The following is a 19,902-nucleotide window of genomic DNA, read 5'->3' as shown; positions in this document are numbered from 1 at the left end:
GATGAAACTTGAGAGACACCCAGGTCCCAAAGGCTGCTGACATGCTGTGCCAGCTCTCAGCACCATGGCAGAGTGAAGCAGTGTGAAGCATGGCTTCCCATAGACCTGGGTCAGAGCCCAGTTCCCCCACTGGCCAGATGTGTATCTGAGCAAGTAACTCAACCTGCTGGACCCTGTACTCTGAGAACTGCAATGGCTGCTTTTCATAATTTTCTGTATATGAAAATAAACAGAGATACATCGTAAGACCAATGCTTGAAAGGAACTCAGTGAATATCAGTTATTCTTTAATGAGGACAAATAATGTCTTACAGATATTTCTGGCTTGAATGTATTCTTCAGCAGTATCTTTCAGTTTACTTCTATGTTTTCTTTCTTTCTGAAAACCTCTACATTTATGTTTGCCTTTTGGTGGAGGCAGGGGGAACAAGTTTTAACCTAGAAATTTACAAACTAGAAAGCTTTTAATTAGAAATTCAGGAAGCCTAGTAATGTGACTTTCTTTCCAAACACTTGCCTCCTCCTGCCGGCTTTGTGTCACAAGGTTTTGTACCTTGGCAAGCAGAGCCTTTCGCTAGAGGAAATAAAGCCGGTCTCTGGGAGGAACCTTGGCATTGGAGCCCTGGGGATGGATAACAAAGAGGAGAACCAGCCAGTCAGGGAACGTTCGGGAGCAGAGAGCGCTGAGTGCAGTGGAGGGTGCCGGAAAATTGGCACAATCATGGGGGGGAGGTGCACATCCCCAAGGATACTTGACCACAGAAGCCTCACTTCCCCAGGGGTCTCCCAGGGGTTAGCGGGTCCATTGTGCAGAACTTACTTCTGGTGTCATTAACCCCGGAGGTGTGGTCGGTGGTCGGCTGTGTCCCCGACCGTGACTTGAGGGAACCCTGTCTCAGATGAGCTTTCTCTTCTGTCGCAGCCTGCGGCAATAAGGTGGACCCTGTGTATGAGACCCTCCGCTTCGGCACCTCGCTGGCCCAGAGGACAAAGAAGAGCAGCTCGGGCAGCGGCTCCGACTCGCCTCACAGAACCTCGGTGATTGCCTCCTCCTCCCTCGGGTAACCCGCCGTGGTCCCAGGCAGGGCAGGCCTGGAGCACCACAGAGGCGTCGGGGGTGGGGGGTAGTCGCGGGAGTCACGAGGCCTCCAAAGGGGGCTCCAAGTGCCTTGGGGCACTGAAGGGTAACGTTCAGTGGCCGGCCCCCAGAGATCCTCAGAGACCACACTCTTGGCCTCATAATCCTGACCCCCGTGTACCTCCCCCCCCCTCCATTAGACAGCATATCTGCCAACACATAGAAAGGTTCGACCCAAACAAGGGCAGAAGCTGGAATGTCCCAGCTGTGTCCTGTTCTCCTTCCAGCTGCATCCCGGTTCAAGAATACAGCCCTTTCTCACATGTTCTCAGTCCTTTCTCTTTAAAGCAAGATCCACCCTTTGATTTCTTTCACATGAACACTGCCCTCCCCAGAGGCACGGGGTATTTCTGTCCACGGGTCACATCACCATCCCCCCGGCACCTCTCCCACACTTAGTAATAGCAGTAGTGAAGTCACTCAGTCGTGTCTGACTCTTTATGAGCCCATAGACTGTAGCCCTCCAGGCTCCTCTGTCCATGGGATTCTCCAGGCAAGAATACTGGAGTGGGTTGGCATTCCATTCTCCAGGGGATCTTCCCTACCCAGGGATTGAATTGCAGGCAGAGTCTTTACTACCATCTGAGCCACCAGGGAATCTCCTTCGTTTGACCTGACCTAAAAATGAGTGTTCTGTGCATCTCTGTGACCTGGTATCATCATCCTCTCTGGCTGTCCTAACCAGAATTTCTGTGAATGCCCCAAGATGCCACCCAGCTCTGTAGCAGAGAGAAGGCACTTCAGAGATAGGTCTGACCTGCTCACCTCAGCAGCAGCGTCCACTCCTGCGGTTCTGAGCTTGCAGGAACTAGCTCAACTAACTAGTTGGTTAGCTAGTTTTAGCACAGAGACATCCCAGGGACCACTCGGCAGGAGGCAGTGAACGTTTTCACCTCTGCATTTGTGACTGGTGTTTGGAGCAAGAGGAACATCACAGGCACACTTGAGGGATGTCCAGGCTGCTTTTGTGTCTGTGTCTTGACCCTACAGACTGGTTTTAGGGGCAAAAAAGCATAGTTTTCTGTATGTCAGTAACTTGTTGGTTCATCATAGTCCACTTATACTTCCTGGCACTGGTTCCACTGGTAAATATTTCCTGGAATTTTGTTCTGTGAAGGCATCGTTCTGAGAGCTGCAGGGAGACAAAGACAAATCAAATTGTGCTTAAATATCTGTCACTTCACTCTTTCCCTGGAGCCCAACTTGCCTTGGTGGAAGCAAACAGAAACAATTGATCGCTACTTTAAAATGACTTTGCTTCCTTCCTGCAGGGTCAGTGGTAATGAACTTCAGCCTCTTGCCATTCTGGCAGTGTTGTTATGTCCTGAAGCGAACATATTCCCAGGTAGCAAAGGTTTCTTTTCTTCCAGGGCTATAGAGGCATTTGCTTTACATTGTCGGGAAGTGGCTGCCTGGCTGTTTCTAAATTATTAGGTTTCCTCTCATGTGCTTTCAAACGCTGTAGAATATAAAAAGCTTGATGGCTTTGGGAAAGCCAGCAGAAACCAAATACAAAAACTTTCTAGGAGTTGGTTAGCTCGTTTAGGAATGACCTTGCAGTTTTATGAGATTAAATTAACATCATCATAGCAACTTTTGTTCAGAAACAGTGAGCTGCAGAGAAGGGTCCAAGTGACTTAGAGACCCTGTGACATTTATTTTTTTCTTCTTTCTGATGTGTCGTGAAAGGAAGAATGGCTGAAACAAATCTTAAAGCTAAACTGTAACAAGAAATCAGTCTCAGACAGGCAGCACTGTAGGACTTTAGAGCTGATGAGAAGAGCTAGGAAGGCCGACTTGTTCCTCTCTAGTGAGATGTAAATTGTTTTAAAAGTATGTGACTCTCCTCTAAGGCCCCCTGAATTCCTCTTTTAGAGAGGTGAGGGGCTTTCCTGATGGTCCAGTGGTTAGGACTCTGTGCTTCTACTACAGAGGGCGCAGGTTTGATCCTTGGTTGGGGAACTAAGACCCCACATGCCATGTATTATGACCAAAAAATAATAAGAAAATAAGCAAAAATCAGCATCTCCCAGTGCTTAGGAGATGAATCTAGAGGATGTTATGCTTAGTGAAATAAGTCAGAGAACGACCAGTACTGTATGATAATCACTTATATGTGCAATCTAAAAAATAATACAAATGAATGTATATGCAAAACAGAAACAGACTCACAGATATAAAAGCAAATTTATAGTTCCCAAAGGGGAGAGGGACAAATTAGGCCTATGGGATCGACAGATACAAACAATTATCAAGTAGATGAGCAGTTAGGATATACTGTATAGCACAGGGAAATATAACTATTATCTTGAAATAACCTTTAATGGAGTATAATCTGCAAAAAATACTGAAGTTTTATGTTGTATACCTGAAACTAACATAATACTGTAGATCAACTGTATTTTAAAAAAGAGCATGGACTCTGGAGACAATGCCAGAGGTCTAACCCCAGCTGTACCACTTAGGAACTCTGAGACTTCGAGTTGAGTTCCCTCTGGGCTTCAGATTCCTATCTGAAAAATAGATCTATCGTAGAATTATTGTGAAGCATAAATGAGACAATTCATATAAAGTACTTAAAAACAGCAGGCGGTAGATGATTGGTTATAATTAGCTATTTAGAGTGCTGCTTTATTATTGTTGCTGTTATTTCTGTAACCTAAATAATGACTATGAAAAAAAAAGTGAAAGTGTTAGTTGCCCAGTCGTGTCCAACTCTTTGTGACCCCATGGATTCTAGCCTGCCAGACTCCTCTGTCCAGGGGATTCTCCAGGTGAGAATACTGGAGTGAGTAACCATTTCCTCCTCCAGGGGCTCTTCCCGACCCACAGATCAAACCCAGGTCTCCCAGATTGCAGGCAGATTCTTTACCATCTGAGCCCCCACGGAAGCCCTATAATGAATATAACTCTTCCTATACATAAGAAAGGGCAGAATAAGTATTGATGTTACTGAAACAATTACTTTTTGCAGCAATGGAAACAGGCTTTAACTCATACCTAAGTAATGCAACCCTCAAAAGTGCATCTTGTTCCCCAGAATTAATGTTCAGCACTCACCTAGAAAAAGCTATAGTTCTACTGAACATTTTAAGTAACAGGATGTGGGCAGGAATTCTGATTTCTCTCTGTCCTCTCTTCCTGGGAAGCAGCCTAACTGTAGCTGGTGCATATAGGCACTCGTTCACCTCTCACTGAGCACCTTTCTTGTGCCAGCCCCTGAGCCTGCCCCCGACACCAGGAGGGAGGGACGGTGCTCGAGAGGGAGGACACAGCCTCTCTGAAGTTAGCCAAACAGACAAGAGAGCAATGAAGAGATGCTTAAGACAGTATCTTGCAAATTCCACCTTACTTCTTCTACTGGTATCACAGTCTCTGCTCACTCAGTCATTTAAATGACATTGCTTATTCTCTGCTGTTCCCTCTTTTCAAGACTTCAGATCTTGTGGAGGTTCCTGAAGAGGCTGATGGGCCAGGAGACGGGTATGACCTGCGAAAGCGGAGCAACAGTGGTAAGTCAGGGCGTGGGAATCAGGCACCACCGCCCAGTGCAAACGGGGATCTCATCCATCATCCAGGTCAGCAGGCAGGCTCACATGACTTCCAGGCCCCTCTCTTTCTCAGCTACATCTGGAATTCAGGCTGGACAGTGTTTGATAATATGGAGGGGAACGGATAAATTTTGGTGAATTTCAGGAATTCAGTTATAACATTCCCTGAGCTCTGGCTCCTGAGTTCTCAGGCTTTAAGGACATGGAGGTCCTTCCAGACCTTTTTGTTAACATATCACTTTCCCCACTCACCTACACTGGATGAGCAGGGCATCCCAGAGAGAAAACATCGGAAGGACTCACAGTGATGTGCCTGCTCAGTGAGGGGTGGTGCTGAGGAGTGTGGGCCTCCCCTGGGCTCCTCCCCAGCAGAGATAACTAAGATTCAAAATCTGATCTGCACAATCAAGACAGATATTCCTTATTAATATCATTTAGTTTTCTGATAGCATAAGCCCTTTTTAAAATAATTCCTGGAATACTTGTTAAATACTAACTACATGCTACCACTTGCTAACATTGAGAAAGAATCTCCTCTTAGCTTAAAGAGACATAACCAGCTCCTAATACTTGAATCTTGATGAGCCTCCTTGATGTCAACAACTGCTTAACTTCCTCTCATTTATTAAAAAAAATAATAAATTATGAAGTGTTTTCTACCACTAGCTAAACTACATATGTCACAGAACCGTGCTCAGGTCACTCATAACCCAGCAATGTTGCAGGCCGTGACCTGTGTTGTTACCTTGGGCTGAATGCCTTCTCCTGGCAGAAGTTACCGTTCATGGCTCTAATCCCCATGTGGGAAGCACCAGAGAGTGCTGCCTTGGACAGATTTTCCACTTGCCTGGTTGTCCCTGCCTTTTCCAGACTGGAAACAGAACTTCTACATCAAATACCCTGTAGCTGCGTTGTCAGCAGCTGTCATACAATGAGGTACCACTTCATTTTTTTAGCTCTAGGAATTCACTCATGTCTCTTCTCCAGTTAGGATTGTGCCTCTGTGCTGACCCTCCCTCCTAAATAACTGTCAGCATCCATCAGGGCCCCCCTCTTGCCAAGCCTGTACACAGCTGCTAAAGCATACCGCTAGAGTAAGAAGCCTTTGGCATCACATGGGGAAAACTATACTTTGGGATCCATGCAGATATCCAGGGAGCACTTAGCAGTGCCATGAGGGAGACAGATCAGAGAGCGCCGGCTGCCGGGGCCCTCGAGGCAGAGCCATAACCCTGCATGCACCCAGCCCGGGTCTGTCCAGCACTGCAGATCCAGCAACTGAATTTGGGCCAGCAGCCCCGGAGTTCATCAGTATCTTAGGACCAAACTCACCAGAGACTGGAATATAAGCCAGAGTTGCGTCTTGGTGCTTCAGGTCTGGTCAGCTGTTCTTCCCCTGAGTCTGATTCTGCCCGTCTCCTGCCCCTGACAGTGGGCTCCTCTGCTGGCTCAATCGGTAGAGAATCTGCCTACAATGCAAGAGACCCGGCTTCAGTCCCTGGGTCGGGAAGATCCCCTGGAGAAGGAAATGGCAGCCCACTCCAGTACTCTTGCCTGGAGAATCCCAGGACAGAGGAGTCTAGCAGGCTGCAGTCCACGGGGTCGCAGAGTCAGACACGACTGAGCAACTGACACCTGCCCCAGACACTTTTCGCCAAACCACGGGTGGCCTCTCATCATAACTGCACTGGACGTATTTGGTCCTGGGCCCCTGCCTGCTCTGAAAGTGAAGGCTGGGCTTCCCTTAGTGATGATGTGGCCTTCGAGAGACCTCGCTTCTCTCTGCTTTGGTTGCTTCACCTCTAAAATGACGATGCTTATGAAGTGTTTTTTTATGATTTGTTTATGACCAAATCCATAGAGCCTCGTGATCTTTAAATGAGATAATGAATGTAAATACTACCCATTCACTGATGACTCTGAAGCTTCATTCCTAGCATTAGGCCTCCTGGCTGCCTCTGATGCCTGTAGCCTGCTGGACATGGCCATGTGAATGGAGGACAGGCCTCTTTAAGCTAATGCACCCAAGTGGACTCTTGAGTCCCTCACTTGCCTCCCCGCCCACCCACCCACTGAAATTGGCTCTTCTTTGTTGCTCCTACTCACTTGTAGGAATGTCATTCTGCTAGATTATCAGGCCAAGGCTTTTGGCATCATCCTTGACACCCTCCTTCTCACACCTCTTGTCCAGTCTGTTGGCAGATTTTATCTGCTGGTCTTCAGAATCACACCCAGCATGTGCCCACCGCTTCCCCCTCTGCCTCCACCAGCTTGATCCAGCTTGATGGATGCTGTCAGCCATTCCTCAGTAGATGAGGTCTCTATTTGCCCTGGGGATTTCTTTACTCAGAAAGTGGTCTTCTAGGGACTTCCCTGGTAGTCCAGTCAATGCAGGGGACATGGGTTCAATCCCTGGTCCAGGAAGATCGCACATGCCATGGAGCAGCTAAGCCCATACACCACAACCACTGAGCTCATATTCTAGAGCCCCTGTGCCGCAGCTGCTGTGGCCCGTGCTTCTCTCGGGCCCACGTGCTGCAACAAGAGAAGCCACGGCAATGAGGAGCCCGTGCACAGCAATGAAGAGTAGCCCCCGCTTGCTACAACTAGAGAAAGCCTGCATGCAGCAGCAAAGACAGCACAACCATAAACTATTTTTTTTAGGGGATCTTCTTAGAGTTTTAAATTATGAACAACTGTATTTAAGGATCATCACTATGAAGCACTATTGCTATTATTGAAGTCGTCATAAGGTCACAGAGTGTCAAAGATACAGTCTGGAGCCTCACTACTTCACGTGTGGCCCATGGACCAGCAACCTGGGCAGAACAGGAGAGCCCATGAGAAATGCAGACTCTCAGGCTGCCCCAGCCCTGCAAAATCAGAATTTGCAGATGAATCTGTGGTTCACATTTTTGTTAACACTTGAGAAACAGGATTAGAGACCATTTGGTCCAACACCCTCTCCTCCAACATACACACACAAGGATACATAGACAGACACACACAGCAAATACCGGATAGATTAAGGGAACTGAGACACTGAGCAATACAGTCAAGAACACAAGTTGATTATCTGCTGTCTCTTTTTCACATGAAGGGGCATTTTCACAGTCTTATTCAAAGAAATCTGTTGCAAGAACTTAGCAAACAATAAATCTCTAAAACGCTTTAGAGATCTATTAAATATTCCTTTGATCAGCAGTAGCTTTCTTCACATGCCCTCTTAGAAGTGAGGGTGAGTAGTCATGCAGCAGTTTGCTTCAAAACGTGTTCCTTTGATTTGGATTTAATGCTCTGTCTGTGCAGTTTGAGAAACAACATAGTTGCTTACATACAGTCCAAGTTCCCTCTCATCTTCTCACAGTTTCGGCAAGGAGAGCTTCCAGGTCTGTATCACGTGTTTCACGTGTGTTCTAAAAAGTGCGCAGGGCACACAGGTATTATTTCTGCCAGCCAGGTGTTGTGTCAAATTCGTGAGGAATATTTCCAAGGCCACCTCAGAAGAAGTACAATTGATACTCATGTCTTTACTGATAAAAACGCAGTCTCTGCTTTCTCTCTTATATTATGAATCGCTTGGGCAGGTCTGAGTATTTCTGGTTGTTGTCTTCAACATTATTCCTTGGTGCCTCAGAAATTGACAGGGGCAGAATTATTGGTCTTCGCTTTTGCCTTAACTGCCGAATCTCCCCTGGAAGCAAGGTCATAAGCAAAGGGTGAAGCATCTATCTAATGCATAGCCTCAGGATGACAAAAAGTCAAGGAGAAATTGACGGAACTGTTAGGAAATTGGCATTGCACTTCATAATCAGAGATTTTAACACACCTCTTGGTCACTGGCAAATGAGATAGACAAAGAGATTCAGTATAGACATGGAGGATCTGTGAACATACTTGACGATCCTAACCTAATTAACTTTCAAAGGACACTCCAAAAGAATGAATATATTAATATATTTACAAAGTGGTTTCCCAGGCAGCGCTAGTAGTAAAGAACCCGCCAGTCAATGTAGGAGACATAAGAGACATGGGTTTGGGTCGGGAAGGTCCCCTGGAGGAGTACGTGGCAACCCACTCCAATATTCTTGCCTAGAGAATCCCATGGACAGAGGAGCCTGGCAGGCTACCGTCCATAGGGTTGCAAGATGTCGGACATGGCTAAAGCAAATTGGCATGGCACACATACATATATATGTATCCTAGATCACTTTTACACCTGAGACTAGCACAACATTGTAAACCAACTGTACTTCAATTAAAAATAATAAAAAGTTAAAATTAAAAAGGACGCTTCATCTAACAAATGAGGAATTCACATTGTTTTTAAGAACACATGGAACTATTGCTTACCTACTGGACTATAATGCACGCTTCATAAATTTCACAGAATTAATAAGATATAGAACACATCTTTCTAACTACAGTGCAAAGAAGATAGAAACGAATACCCAAAATATAACTAGGAAAACCCACTCTTTAGGAAATTAAAGACATACTTTTTAAAAGCTAATATGTCAAAGAAGTCATAATGAAAATTGAAATATATTTAAAACTAAATAATAATGAAAACACTATCAGACTTCCCTAGTGGTCCAGTGGTTAAGAATCTGCCTGCCAATGCAGAAGACACAGGTTTGATACCTGGTCTGGGAAGATCCCATGTGCTGCGGAGCAACTAAGGCTGTGAGCCAAAACTACTGAGCCCAAGCTGTAGATCCCTTGAGCTCCAACTACTGAACCCACGCACCACAAAATACTGGCATCTGCATACCTTAGAGGCAATGCTCCGCAAAAAGACAAGCCATTGCTACGAGAAACCTGTGAACCACAACTAGAGATTAGCCCACACTTGCTGCAACTAGAGAAAGCCTTCATGCGGCAAAGAAGACCCAACACAACCGTAAATAAATAAAAGAACACATACCTATCACAACTTGTGGGATGCAGCTAAAATCGTGCCTAGAGTATTTAGCTCTAAAATTATTTCATTAAAAAATAAAAGCTGAAAAGTAATAATCTGAACATCACATTCAAGAAGTCAGTAAAAAAAAAATTTAAAAAGAAGTCAGTAAAAGAAAAAGAATAGATAAGGAAGGCAATAATAAAGACAAGGAATTATTACGTGACACAGGTAGATCAGTAAATTCTAAACACAGTTCTTTAAAAAAGTAGAATTTACAATTGATAATTTTAAGAGTAAGAACGATGAAACAAAAGTAATAATTTTAAAAGGAGAAATGTCAACAAAGGTTGACAGGAAAGCATCTTATGACCAACTTCACACCAATAGATTTAAAACTTCAAATGGACAGCTGCCAAGAAAGTTATCAATGACCAAAGTATGACTCAAGAGGAAATAGAAATTAGAGAACTTGACTTGGCTTCCAATTATGATAGAAACAGAATCAATATTTTAAGTTTTTTTCACAACAAAAATGCCAGACCCAGGCAACTTTATAAGTAAACTTGACCAAACATTTAAGGAAGATAAAATTTCCAGATTAGCTAAGCTCTTTCAGGACAACAGAAAGTGCCAGCCGGCAGCATTCTCTAACTTAGTTTAGGGAGCTGGTATAATGCTGACTTCAAAGCCAAAGGAAGACAGCATGAGAAAGAAAATTGCTGGCTCATCCCCCTCTTGAAAATGGGTGCAGAAATCTGAAACAAAACCACCTCAGTACCCTGAACCCAGTAACGTATTTTAGAAAGGCAGCGCATAATTACCACGTTGAGTTTATTCCAGGGATGCGAGGTGAGTCAGTGTCAGCAAGCTGATAATGTAACTTGTACATGACTAGGTTAAAGCTGAAAACCCACCTCAGCAGCTCGTTGGAGACATGGGTCTCACAGGACTGCGAAGTAAAAGAGAAAGAATGTAGAAAAGGAAGAGAAGAAAGCTTTAGGGGGACTAGCAAAAACTGAAGGTTGATTTTGCATCTGTAACATTAGAAAACATACCTGCAGAATTAACACAGATTTTGTATGTTTCCATGGATGAAATCAACAGCCAAATTATTTTTCATAAAATGAATTTAAAGTACCAAACATAAAAAAGTGTCTGATACATTTTTTTTGGTAAAACAGCTATCTTTCTTTATACCTTTCCCCTCACATCAACGTCTTAGAAATAGCCAGAAGGAATGGGTTTTTTAAAAAATCATTTTTGAAATGTTCCAGTTCTGTCTGTAACCATTTGACTGAAAACACATTTGGAGTCACTTCAAATAATGTTCAGCATAGTTTAAAATGATACACATTGTTGTGATGACTAATGGATAGTCAATGAAGAGCTAAAATAATTTAAAATTACAAAACTGTAAAATCAAACTGAATATTGCACATGCATCTTATGTAGTCTCAATTTTAGCTTCAATCAATAATTTTCTAAGAAGATGGTCTTGTTATGTTTCCATTCAACTATTCAATATTCTTTAAATGTGTCCAGTTTTATATTTATGGAATCAAGTATTATGCCAAGATTTCAAGTAATCACTTAAAACAGAGGAAAGTATTGCTGGTCTCTACTCTTTTTAAACCAGGAAGTTGCATAGCCAAATATTCAGGCAGACAAGGTCTGTAAGCATCGGCCCTTCATTTTCCTACAAAGCGGAGCTCCTTCCATGACCGCATGTTGACTTCCTAGGGATAATGGAACTGCGTCCACCAGCTCTGGAACCATAAACCATGGACAATAGATGTTTACTGAGCATTGGTACATTTACGGGGCTCTTGTTCAGAAGTGTGTTTCCTTCACAGTGACTGAGTCCATTTGCAGGACAGTGGAGGTTGTCAGGGCTAACTGAAAGAGGGTGCAGAGCTTTCTGGGATGTGTTTCTCTTCCACTTCTGGTTTCCTTGACCCTCTGAAGGAGACCCAAAGGGAAGACTAAAACAGCAATGTATTATTTTTGATTATCAAAGCTTCTACATGGTAGAGTAATTTCAACACTATGGGCCCTATCATATAGACTTGGAAACATGTGCCACCTTTTATTTTTATTTAAGAACGATACATGATGTTGGTCTCCAGGGTAGATGCTTGAACTAGCTAAGGCAGAGCCCCCCAATACCCATCAACCCATCAGGGACCTCCCACAGCTGTGTGTGTGGACAGTGACAACTCCTGCCCATCTTAAGAAGCCTTTTTCTTCATCAAAGGCCACAGAGTGGCCGCTACCGAAGGTAGAGAATTGTGTATTTTAAGGACAAACTAAATGAGAAACCAGTGTTTAATTTTTTTCTCAGTAATAGCCCCCAGTAAGTAATACATTGCCAGTAAGAGATTGAGGAAGTATTTTGAAGTTCAAAACCTCAATCTGCAAGTAGAATACAGAGATCATCAGGAAACTAGCATGAAGATATTTAATAGAGATCAAAGAGCCTGGTACTTAGAAAAGTGTATTCAAATACAGTTAAATTGCGCCATACCTCACCTACCCTACCATCCCCTTAACAAACGATTGGATACATTTAACATAGATGAATGACATGGTTTCTGCTCCTGAGAAGAGCTCTGCCAAATGAGACCAAGCAATGCAGGAGGATGTGTGCTGGCCCGGAGGCGTGAACGAGGGTGTGGGTGTGCAGAGAGTGCGGTGTGGACCCTGTAAGGGGCGCAGAGGGCAACAGTTGGGACATGACATGCGAGCTGGGTCGCTGAGGATGGGGAAAGGCGGGGAGAAACCGAGCTGAAACTGTGGTGCAGGGAATGAATAAAGCTACGTCTTTCAAGCATGTTTCCAAAATATGGACTCATAAAACTGGACTCATAAAACTCCTGCTTCTCCTGGTCTCTTTCAGTGTTCACGTATCCAGAAAATGGCACTGACGATTTCAGAGACCAAGCAAAGAACATAAACCACCAGGTATTTATGGACATCTCAGAAGACAGACCAGACAGGGTCTTTAGGTTATTCTGTAGGTCACCCCCCAAGTGGGTCATGAAATCACTTTAATGGGGCCCAGGCTAGCATTTTTAGAGAATAATGTACCATAGAGTGCATAGCTTATGGCGGCACTGAGCAAAACAAATATCAACGTGTCCAAGGCACAAAGGATAGATATTGCACTGTGTGCTTCTCTTCCTGTTATGTATGTTACATACAAGTTGATATGTGCTCTACAGTATGTAAATTATATATCATGACTATATTTCATAGTACATAAATATTGTATTTTATGTTAATTTACATATATAATTAAGATGGAATATTACTGCATAAAGTACTTGAGCTTTGGGTAGCAAAGTGAATCACAGATAAAAAGAATATAGTTATGTGCAGTTTTTGTTTATGTTTTCTAGCTATGGCATCTATTCATTATATTATTATATATTTAAATGTATAGTTATACATTGTATATCTGCATGCATATAAAATGCTACACTATAAATATTACATGTTGTATAATTTTAATTTATCTTGTATATTATAAAGCAGAAACATTTATATAGCTATAACATTTATGTAGTTAATAATAACAGCTTATGTTTATATAATTCCTGTAAAACTCTTGTATAGTTTACAAATTAGGGACACAATAATATCGACCTCACAGGGCTGTTGTTAGCATTGCATGTGCTAATCCATGTGCCATCAAGCCTCTCAGACAGCAAGCTATCAAAAAATGGTAGCTTTTATTATCATTGTTGCAGTTTCATAGTCAGTGGATGGTGATACCATAACCAATCAAATCAGTCTCAGGCCACAACATCTTTCATTTTTCCACAGCATGAATGAACTTATTTCTGGATGAATACACTCAGATCCCTTTGATATTACTAGACACAAAATTGTCCATTTTAGGGAATAGAAGTTGTTTACTACTCTCTACCTGTCTCCTGTCTGTAGAGAGAATATTCTCTTGCTTGGACTCAAGTCTGTATCATCTTTCATGAACAACTAGATCAAAGAAAAAAAAAGTGATTTGAAGAAAATTGTAGTATTTCTGACAAAAAGTTCCACATAAATGTTTTCAAATAGTTTGTAATGAAATCAAACTCAGCTGGGAAATTAAAAATAAACTTATGTTCGGAACAAAATAATAATGGTTAGATATTTAACACAAAAGATCCATACACTGGAATTACATTTAACTTCTCCATTTCCTGTCTTCTTCCCTTGCTCCATTTCTTTGTCCTTCCTTCTCTCATTTTTCTTTTATGTTTCTCTTTCAGGGACCTCTTTCCAAAGACCCATTACAGATGAACACCTATGTTGCCTTGTACAAATTTGTACCACAAGAGAATGAAGATTTGGAAATGAGGTAAAAAATATTTTTAAAGGAAGAAGAAGAATGAAAGATTTAAAGTCAGTGGTGATGTATGTGAAAGAAAATAATTCAATTTTCACTGCCTCCAAGTGCCTTAGAGCAGTGATTCTCAAATGTTAGCATGCGGGGCTGGTTAATGCAGATTGTTGGGCCTTATTCTGGAAGTTTCTGACTCAGCACTATTCAGCGCGTCTTGGGTGGGGCTTGATAATCCGAGTTTCTAACTGGTCTGCAGGTGGTGCTGACGCTGCTGGCCCAGGGGCCACACTTTGAGAAGCGTGGTTAGTACATCATCAGTAGAGCTGCTTCTGGCATTCTTCATGAAGGCTGAGCATCAGATGCACTTGGCATCCTGTGGGGTCTAATAGGGAACCAAAAATGTACTTGTTGCCCAAATTAACACTGACTGACGAATCAAGCTAAAACTCTATCTATCCCTGCCAGAGACTGGCAGCTCCCCCTGGCTCTCACCTAGAGGTTCTTCTGTTTCAGGAACCATCCCACCTCATGGTCAATGAAACAGAGAGACAGGTGAGCCTCAGGGTGCTCATGAGATCCGAACCTTTCTCTGGACCACAGTCTCATGTTTCAGGGGTAGTGTGGCTGGAGTCAGTACTGTGTCCACATCCTCCTTGCCGTGTGATTTTAAGCAATGTACAAACATCGTGTTTCCCTGGTTTCCTTACTGATAAAAAGATAATAGTGACCTTTTCCCCTAAGGCATTTGTGAGGATAAAGCAAATAAGGTTCATAAAGCATTTAGAACAGTAATGGTAGACACTCAGGAACTGGCCATCAGTACAGTCTTTGTAACGTCGCGTTCCCCAGGTTGTGCCAAAGAAAAGACTTCACTCCTTCCCTCTGTTCATGATCCATGCCGCAAGCACTCTCAGGAGAGGGACTTGGTGTTTTCCAGCCCTGGAGCAGGATACAAGGGGCTGCTTTTGCAGCCACATGGGCCCTTAGAGATGGGTTCTTTCCTCCTCTGAAGAGCATGGAGGGAAAACCTAGCACAGAAAACCATTCATATGTCAGAGCACTAGGAAAATAGCCTGCATTTTACGGTGGGCCCCACCGTCCAAGTGCTGTGTCACTGGTCCTCGCTGCAGAAGGCTCTGGAACGCCTTGTCTCCACCCTGGAGCTCTCTGAGCTTTCCCACAACTCATGTGTGCTAAGTCACATCAGTTGTGTCAGACTCTCTGAGACCCTAGGGACCATAGCCCACCAGGCTCCTCTGTCCATGGGATTCTCCAGGCAAGAATGCTGGAGTGGGTTGCCATTCCCTTCTCCAGGGGGTCTTCCCCGACCCAGGGATCAAACTCACCTCTCTGACGTCTCCTGAATTGGCAGGCAGGTTCTTTATCACTAGCGCCACCTGGGAAGTCCTTTTCACATCTCAGGTCTGTCCGTTTCCCTGGTGTGACCCCTCTGGCTTTTGCCTGAACATGGTTCTTCCTCAGTGAAATCAGCCTTCTCCTCTTCCACTTACCCCAAAGTCCCTGAAGAGAAAAGAACTATCAAAAGCCTCCATCTAGACCCTGTTTCCTGGTCCCATTTGCCATTGGGGTCAAGCTGGATCGCTCAGCTGCCCTTCCTGGTGCAAGGCCCAGTGGCCCCCGTAGCAGGTGTGGGTGTCCTGCCGAAGTCTGGCAGCTCCCCCAGCTCACACCCAAGGTCAGCTTTCATTGTTCATCTGTGGTCTGCTTCCAGCTGATTCTCGGGCTTTTCCCGGGCAGAGTTCAGGCTTGGTTCCTGGCTCCTTAGATTCGTTCGGACAATTAGGTTCTCGTACATCTGAATTTTCTCCATCCTGAGGAAGACTCACCATGCTGAACTCACTGGCTGGAGTTGTAAATGTTATCTAAACAGCCTGATTAGGCACAGCAGAGTGAGATGCTATTTATCAGGTGTAAGCCCCATTCTATCAAGATACCGCAAACCCTGTCAGTCAGAACCTACCTAGGATTCATCACTGGTGTAATCCCTTTCCCTCAACTGACAGTCCACGTTAACTATCTGCTGATGAAGACAAGGAGGACCTATATTTACTTTGCAGCGAACAGTATATTGGGTTCTTCTTGAGATTATCATTTGAGTGTCTAGAATTTAAAATTTAACAGCACCCCATTGTGCAGGCCCCACAGCTTCATCTTAGAAGATTGTTCTGAACGTATCAGATGGAAACAATAGCTCCAGAGAAGTCTCAGGAGTGAAGTCTGAACTGCCTGGTGGTGGTCTTAAGATATTGTGCTTATTTTAGTCGGTCGCAGGCCATTAACAGTCAAGTTGTCTGGTCACGAATCAAATGTTTACACTCTGCTTCAAGGCAAACAGGACTCTTCATTCCCAGGAATGAAATGTCTGCATTGCATAGACTGCAAGATTGGAGTGATAAATCATACTTAACTTTTTTTTTCTTTGCAAAGAGATTGTAGGTTCCCATTTTAGAAGCCAAGCTCTGATTTAGAATGTGTAAGGCAATGCTTTGGGGATTTCGTATCATTCCTTGAATGAACTAGGGCTTTGTGAATTATCTTTTCTCCTTAAACCACGAGGTAGTAAAAATCCTTTTAACAAAACTTTTGTTTTCATCCACCTTCTTTCTGACCTGGGGGGCATGCTGGAGATTCTCCTCAGGAAAGAAAACAAAGGATACGAGAGTGGAGGGAATGTTGAAGTTGTGAGCTTGAGGACAAAGGAGGTCTAACTGGCAAAGCCAACAGTCACAGATCAGAGCAGATGGCCCATCACTTCAGCCAGAGTTTGCTGTATATCTGCTCAATAACAAGAAAGCTTTTTCTGCTAATAGCCAACAGTCCAGACCTCTCTCCAAACCTCCAGATTCTTCTGCATGCCTGCCCCAGGAGTGACTGGCACCCAGGACTTCTGTCCTGCCCCCCCACAAACCTGTCCCCAGGGTGAATGATATCACCATCTGCCCAGGCCTCAAGCCAGCCACCTGAGGTTTTCTTTTACCCCATGCCCAAAATGCATTCAATGTTCAATTCCTACTGGTTCTCTTTGCCTCAGATCTGCTTTATCCAGCCCCACCTTCACCTCTCCCTGGATTGCTATGGGATCCACCTGGTCTCTATACCACCACCACCCCATTCCTCCCTTCCCATTTACTTTGGGTGGAAAGGATGCTGCAAAGACAGCCCAGTGTCCTGGGATCGTCTAAACTTTGGAGTCAAACAGAATGGATTCATGTCCCTGCTCCTCTATTCTCTGACAACAGGGCATCTTACCTAACTTTCTGAACCTCTGTCTTCTCACCTTGAAAGTAGAGATAATAAGGCCTGTCCTTGTAGGATGGTGGTAGTTGAGTTGCTAAATCATGTCCATCTCTTTGTGACCCCGTGGACTGTAGCCCACCAGGCTCCTCTGTCCATGGGCTTCTCCAGGCAAGAATACTGGAGTGGGCTGCCATTTCCTTCTCCAGGGGATCTTCCTGACCCAGGGATCGAACCCGGGTCTCCTGCATTGCAGACAGATTCTTTACCGACTGAGCTACGAGGGAAGCCCTTGTAGGATGGTTGTCATTAAATAAAATAACATAGTAGGAGTTTAACAGTGTTAATTCCAGTCAGTTCTGTTCATACTCCAGAGGTAGATGCTTCCTTTGCAGACATAAAAAATGAGGCAGAAAGAGATTGACATGCAACATGGATTCACTGAGTATTTAAGAATAAAAAGTGTGGGCATCACTTGACCTGGATTTAAGCTCTAGCCAAGCTACTCACTACCTGTGTGACCCGCATGAAGCTTGAGAAGTTTCCACAAGCCATCCGAGCTTCTGCTTTTATAATACATGCATGAAGAAGAGAATCATTGTGCCTGTCTTAGGTCTGCTCATGACACACAAGTGTGTTTATTTTTTTTTAATTTTTTTCTCTTTTTTTCCATTTATTTTTATTAGTTGGAGGCTAATTAACATGTAAATCCATGGCTGATTCATGTCAATGTATGGCAAAAACTACTGCAATATTGTAAAGTAATTAGCCTCCACAAGTGCGTTTAAAACTCTCTAATGCCCTCCCACTTCCCTTGGGTCTAGACCGGAATATTTACAGAGACGTGGTGGCTTCTCTCACCCTGGTGACTTCTCTGCTTCTCTGGCACCACTGTTCGCCTTACCTCTCTGCTCCATCATTTGTTCCCCAAAAGGACCATGCTTCCCTTGTGGCTCAGCTGGTAAAGAATCTGCCTGCAAAGTGGGAGACCTGGGTTCGATCCCTGGATTGGGAAGATCCCCTGGAGAAGGGAAAGACTACCCACTCCAGTATTCTGGCCTGGAGAATTCCACAGACTAGTCCATAGTGTCTCAAAGAGTCGGACACAACTGAGCAACTTTTACTTTCACTTTCAACCCTTACCAAAGAAATTTTCTTCCTTCCCTCTGTTCCTCCCACCCTTCTACTCACCCACCACCACCACCCCCCTCACACACACACACCCTCTTCCAGTTGACTGTTACACACCCAGTAAATCTCAACTCTTCCTTGGTGCAACCTCAGTGAGATCCTCTATGATATACTTTCATGACATCATATTTCTTTTCAAAGCATTTATCTCATTTTGTATTTATATATTTCTGGGATTGTTTGGTTAACTTATCTCTCCCTTGTAAAGCCCATGAGAACAAATCTGTATTTGTTAAATAACCCTGTGTCCCTGGAGTATAGGCCAGTTCTTAAGACTTCAGTTCAGTTCAGTTCAGTCACTCAATCGTGTCCGATTCTTTGCGACCCCATGAACTGCAGCACGCCAGGCCTTCCTGTCCATCACCAACTCCCGGAGTCCACCCAAACTCATGTCCATTGAGTTGGTGATGCCATCCAACCTTCTCATCCTCTGTCGTCCCCTTCTCCTCCTGCCTTCAATCTTTCCCAATGTCAGGGTCTTTTCAAATGAGTCAGCTCTTCGCATCAGGTGGCCAAAGGATTGGAGTTTCAGCTTCAACATCAGTCCTTCCAATGAATATTCAGGACTGATTTCCTTTAGGATGGACTGGTTGGGTCTCCTTGCAATCCAAAAGACTCTCAGGAGTCTTCTCCAACACCACAGTTCAAAAGCATCAATTCTTCGGCACTCAGCTTTCTTTATAGTCCCAACTCTCACATCCATACATGACCACTGGAAAAACCATAGCCTTGACTAGATGGACCTTTGTTGGCAAAGTAATGTCTCTGCTTTTTAATATGCTGTCTAGGTTGGTCATAACTTTCCTTTCAAGGAGTAACCGTCACTTAATTTCATGGCTGCAGTCACCATCTGCAGTGATTTTGGAGCCCAAAAAAATAAAGTTAGCCACTGTTTCCACTGTTTCCCCATCTAATTGCCATGAAGTGATGAGACCAGATGCCATGATCTTAGTTTTCTGACTATTGAGCTTTAAGCTAACTTTTTCACTCTCCTCTTTCACTTTCATCAAGAGGTCCTTTAGTTCTTCTTCACTTTCTACCATAAGGGTGGTGTCATCTGCATATCTGAGGTTATTGATATTTCTCCCGGCAATCTTGATTCCAGCTTGTGCTTCTTCCAGCCCAGCGTTTCTCATGATGTACTCTGCATATAAGTTAAATAAGCAGGGTGACAATATACAGCCTTGACGCACTCCTTTTCCTATTTGGAACCAGTCTGTTGTTCCATGTCCAGTTCTAACTGTTGCTTCCTGACCTGCATACAGGTTTCTTAAGAGGCAGGTCTGGTATTCCCATCTCTTGAAGAATTTTCCAGTTTGTTGTGATCCACACAGTCAAAGGCTTTGGCATAATCAATAAAGCAGAAATAGATATTTTTCTGGAACTCTCTTGCTTTTTCGATGATCCAGCGGATCTTGAGACTTAGTAGATGCTTAATAAATATTTCATGAATGAATGAATAAGTATTGTGGAGATTAAATGAATGAACTAGCGTTGTCCCTGGCATATACAATTA

The 19,902-nt window shown here is 43.8% G+C and overlaps 1 protein-coding gene across 3 annotated transcripts in view; it reads left to right on the top strand.

The window, feature by feature from the left end:
• STAC (SH3 and cysteine rich domain) overlaps window positions 1-19,902 on the top strand; it is a 128,057-nt gene that overhangs the window by 83,054 nt on the left and 25,101 nt on the right. For all 3 annotated transcript variants that reach the window (XM_043442739.1, XM_043442740.1, XM_043442741.1), the window contains exons 5-8: window positions 923-1,038; window positions 4,572-4,650; window positions 12,492-12,556; window positions 13,867-13,955. In XM_043442739.1, the coding sequence (XP_043298674.1) occupies window positions 923-1,038; window positions 4,572-4,650; window positions 12,492-12,556; window positions 13,867-13,955 (349 nt within the window). The remainder of the gene's footprint in view (window positions 1-922; window positions 1,039-4,571; window positions 4,651-12,491; window positions 12,557-13,866; window positions 13,956-19,902) is intronic.

Source organism: Cervus canadensis, chromosome 22 (genome assembly GCF_019320065.1).
Source record: "Cervus canadensis isolate Bull #8, Minnesota chromosome 22, ASM1932006v1, whole genome shotgun sequence".
Classification (NCBI taxonomy): domain Eukaryota; kingdom Metazoa; phylum Chordata; class Mammalia; order Artiodactyla; family Cervidae; genus Cervus; species Cervus canadensis.
The sequence above is the reverse complement of the archived record's forward strand: the minus strand, read 5'-3'. Positions and strand labels throughout refer to the sequence as shown.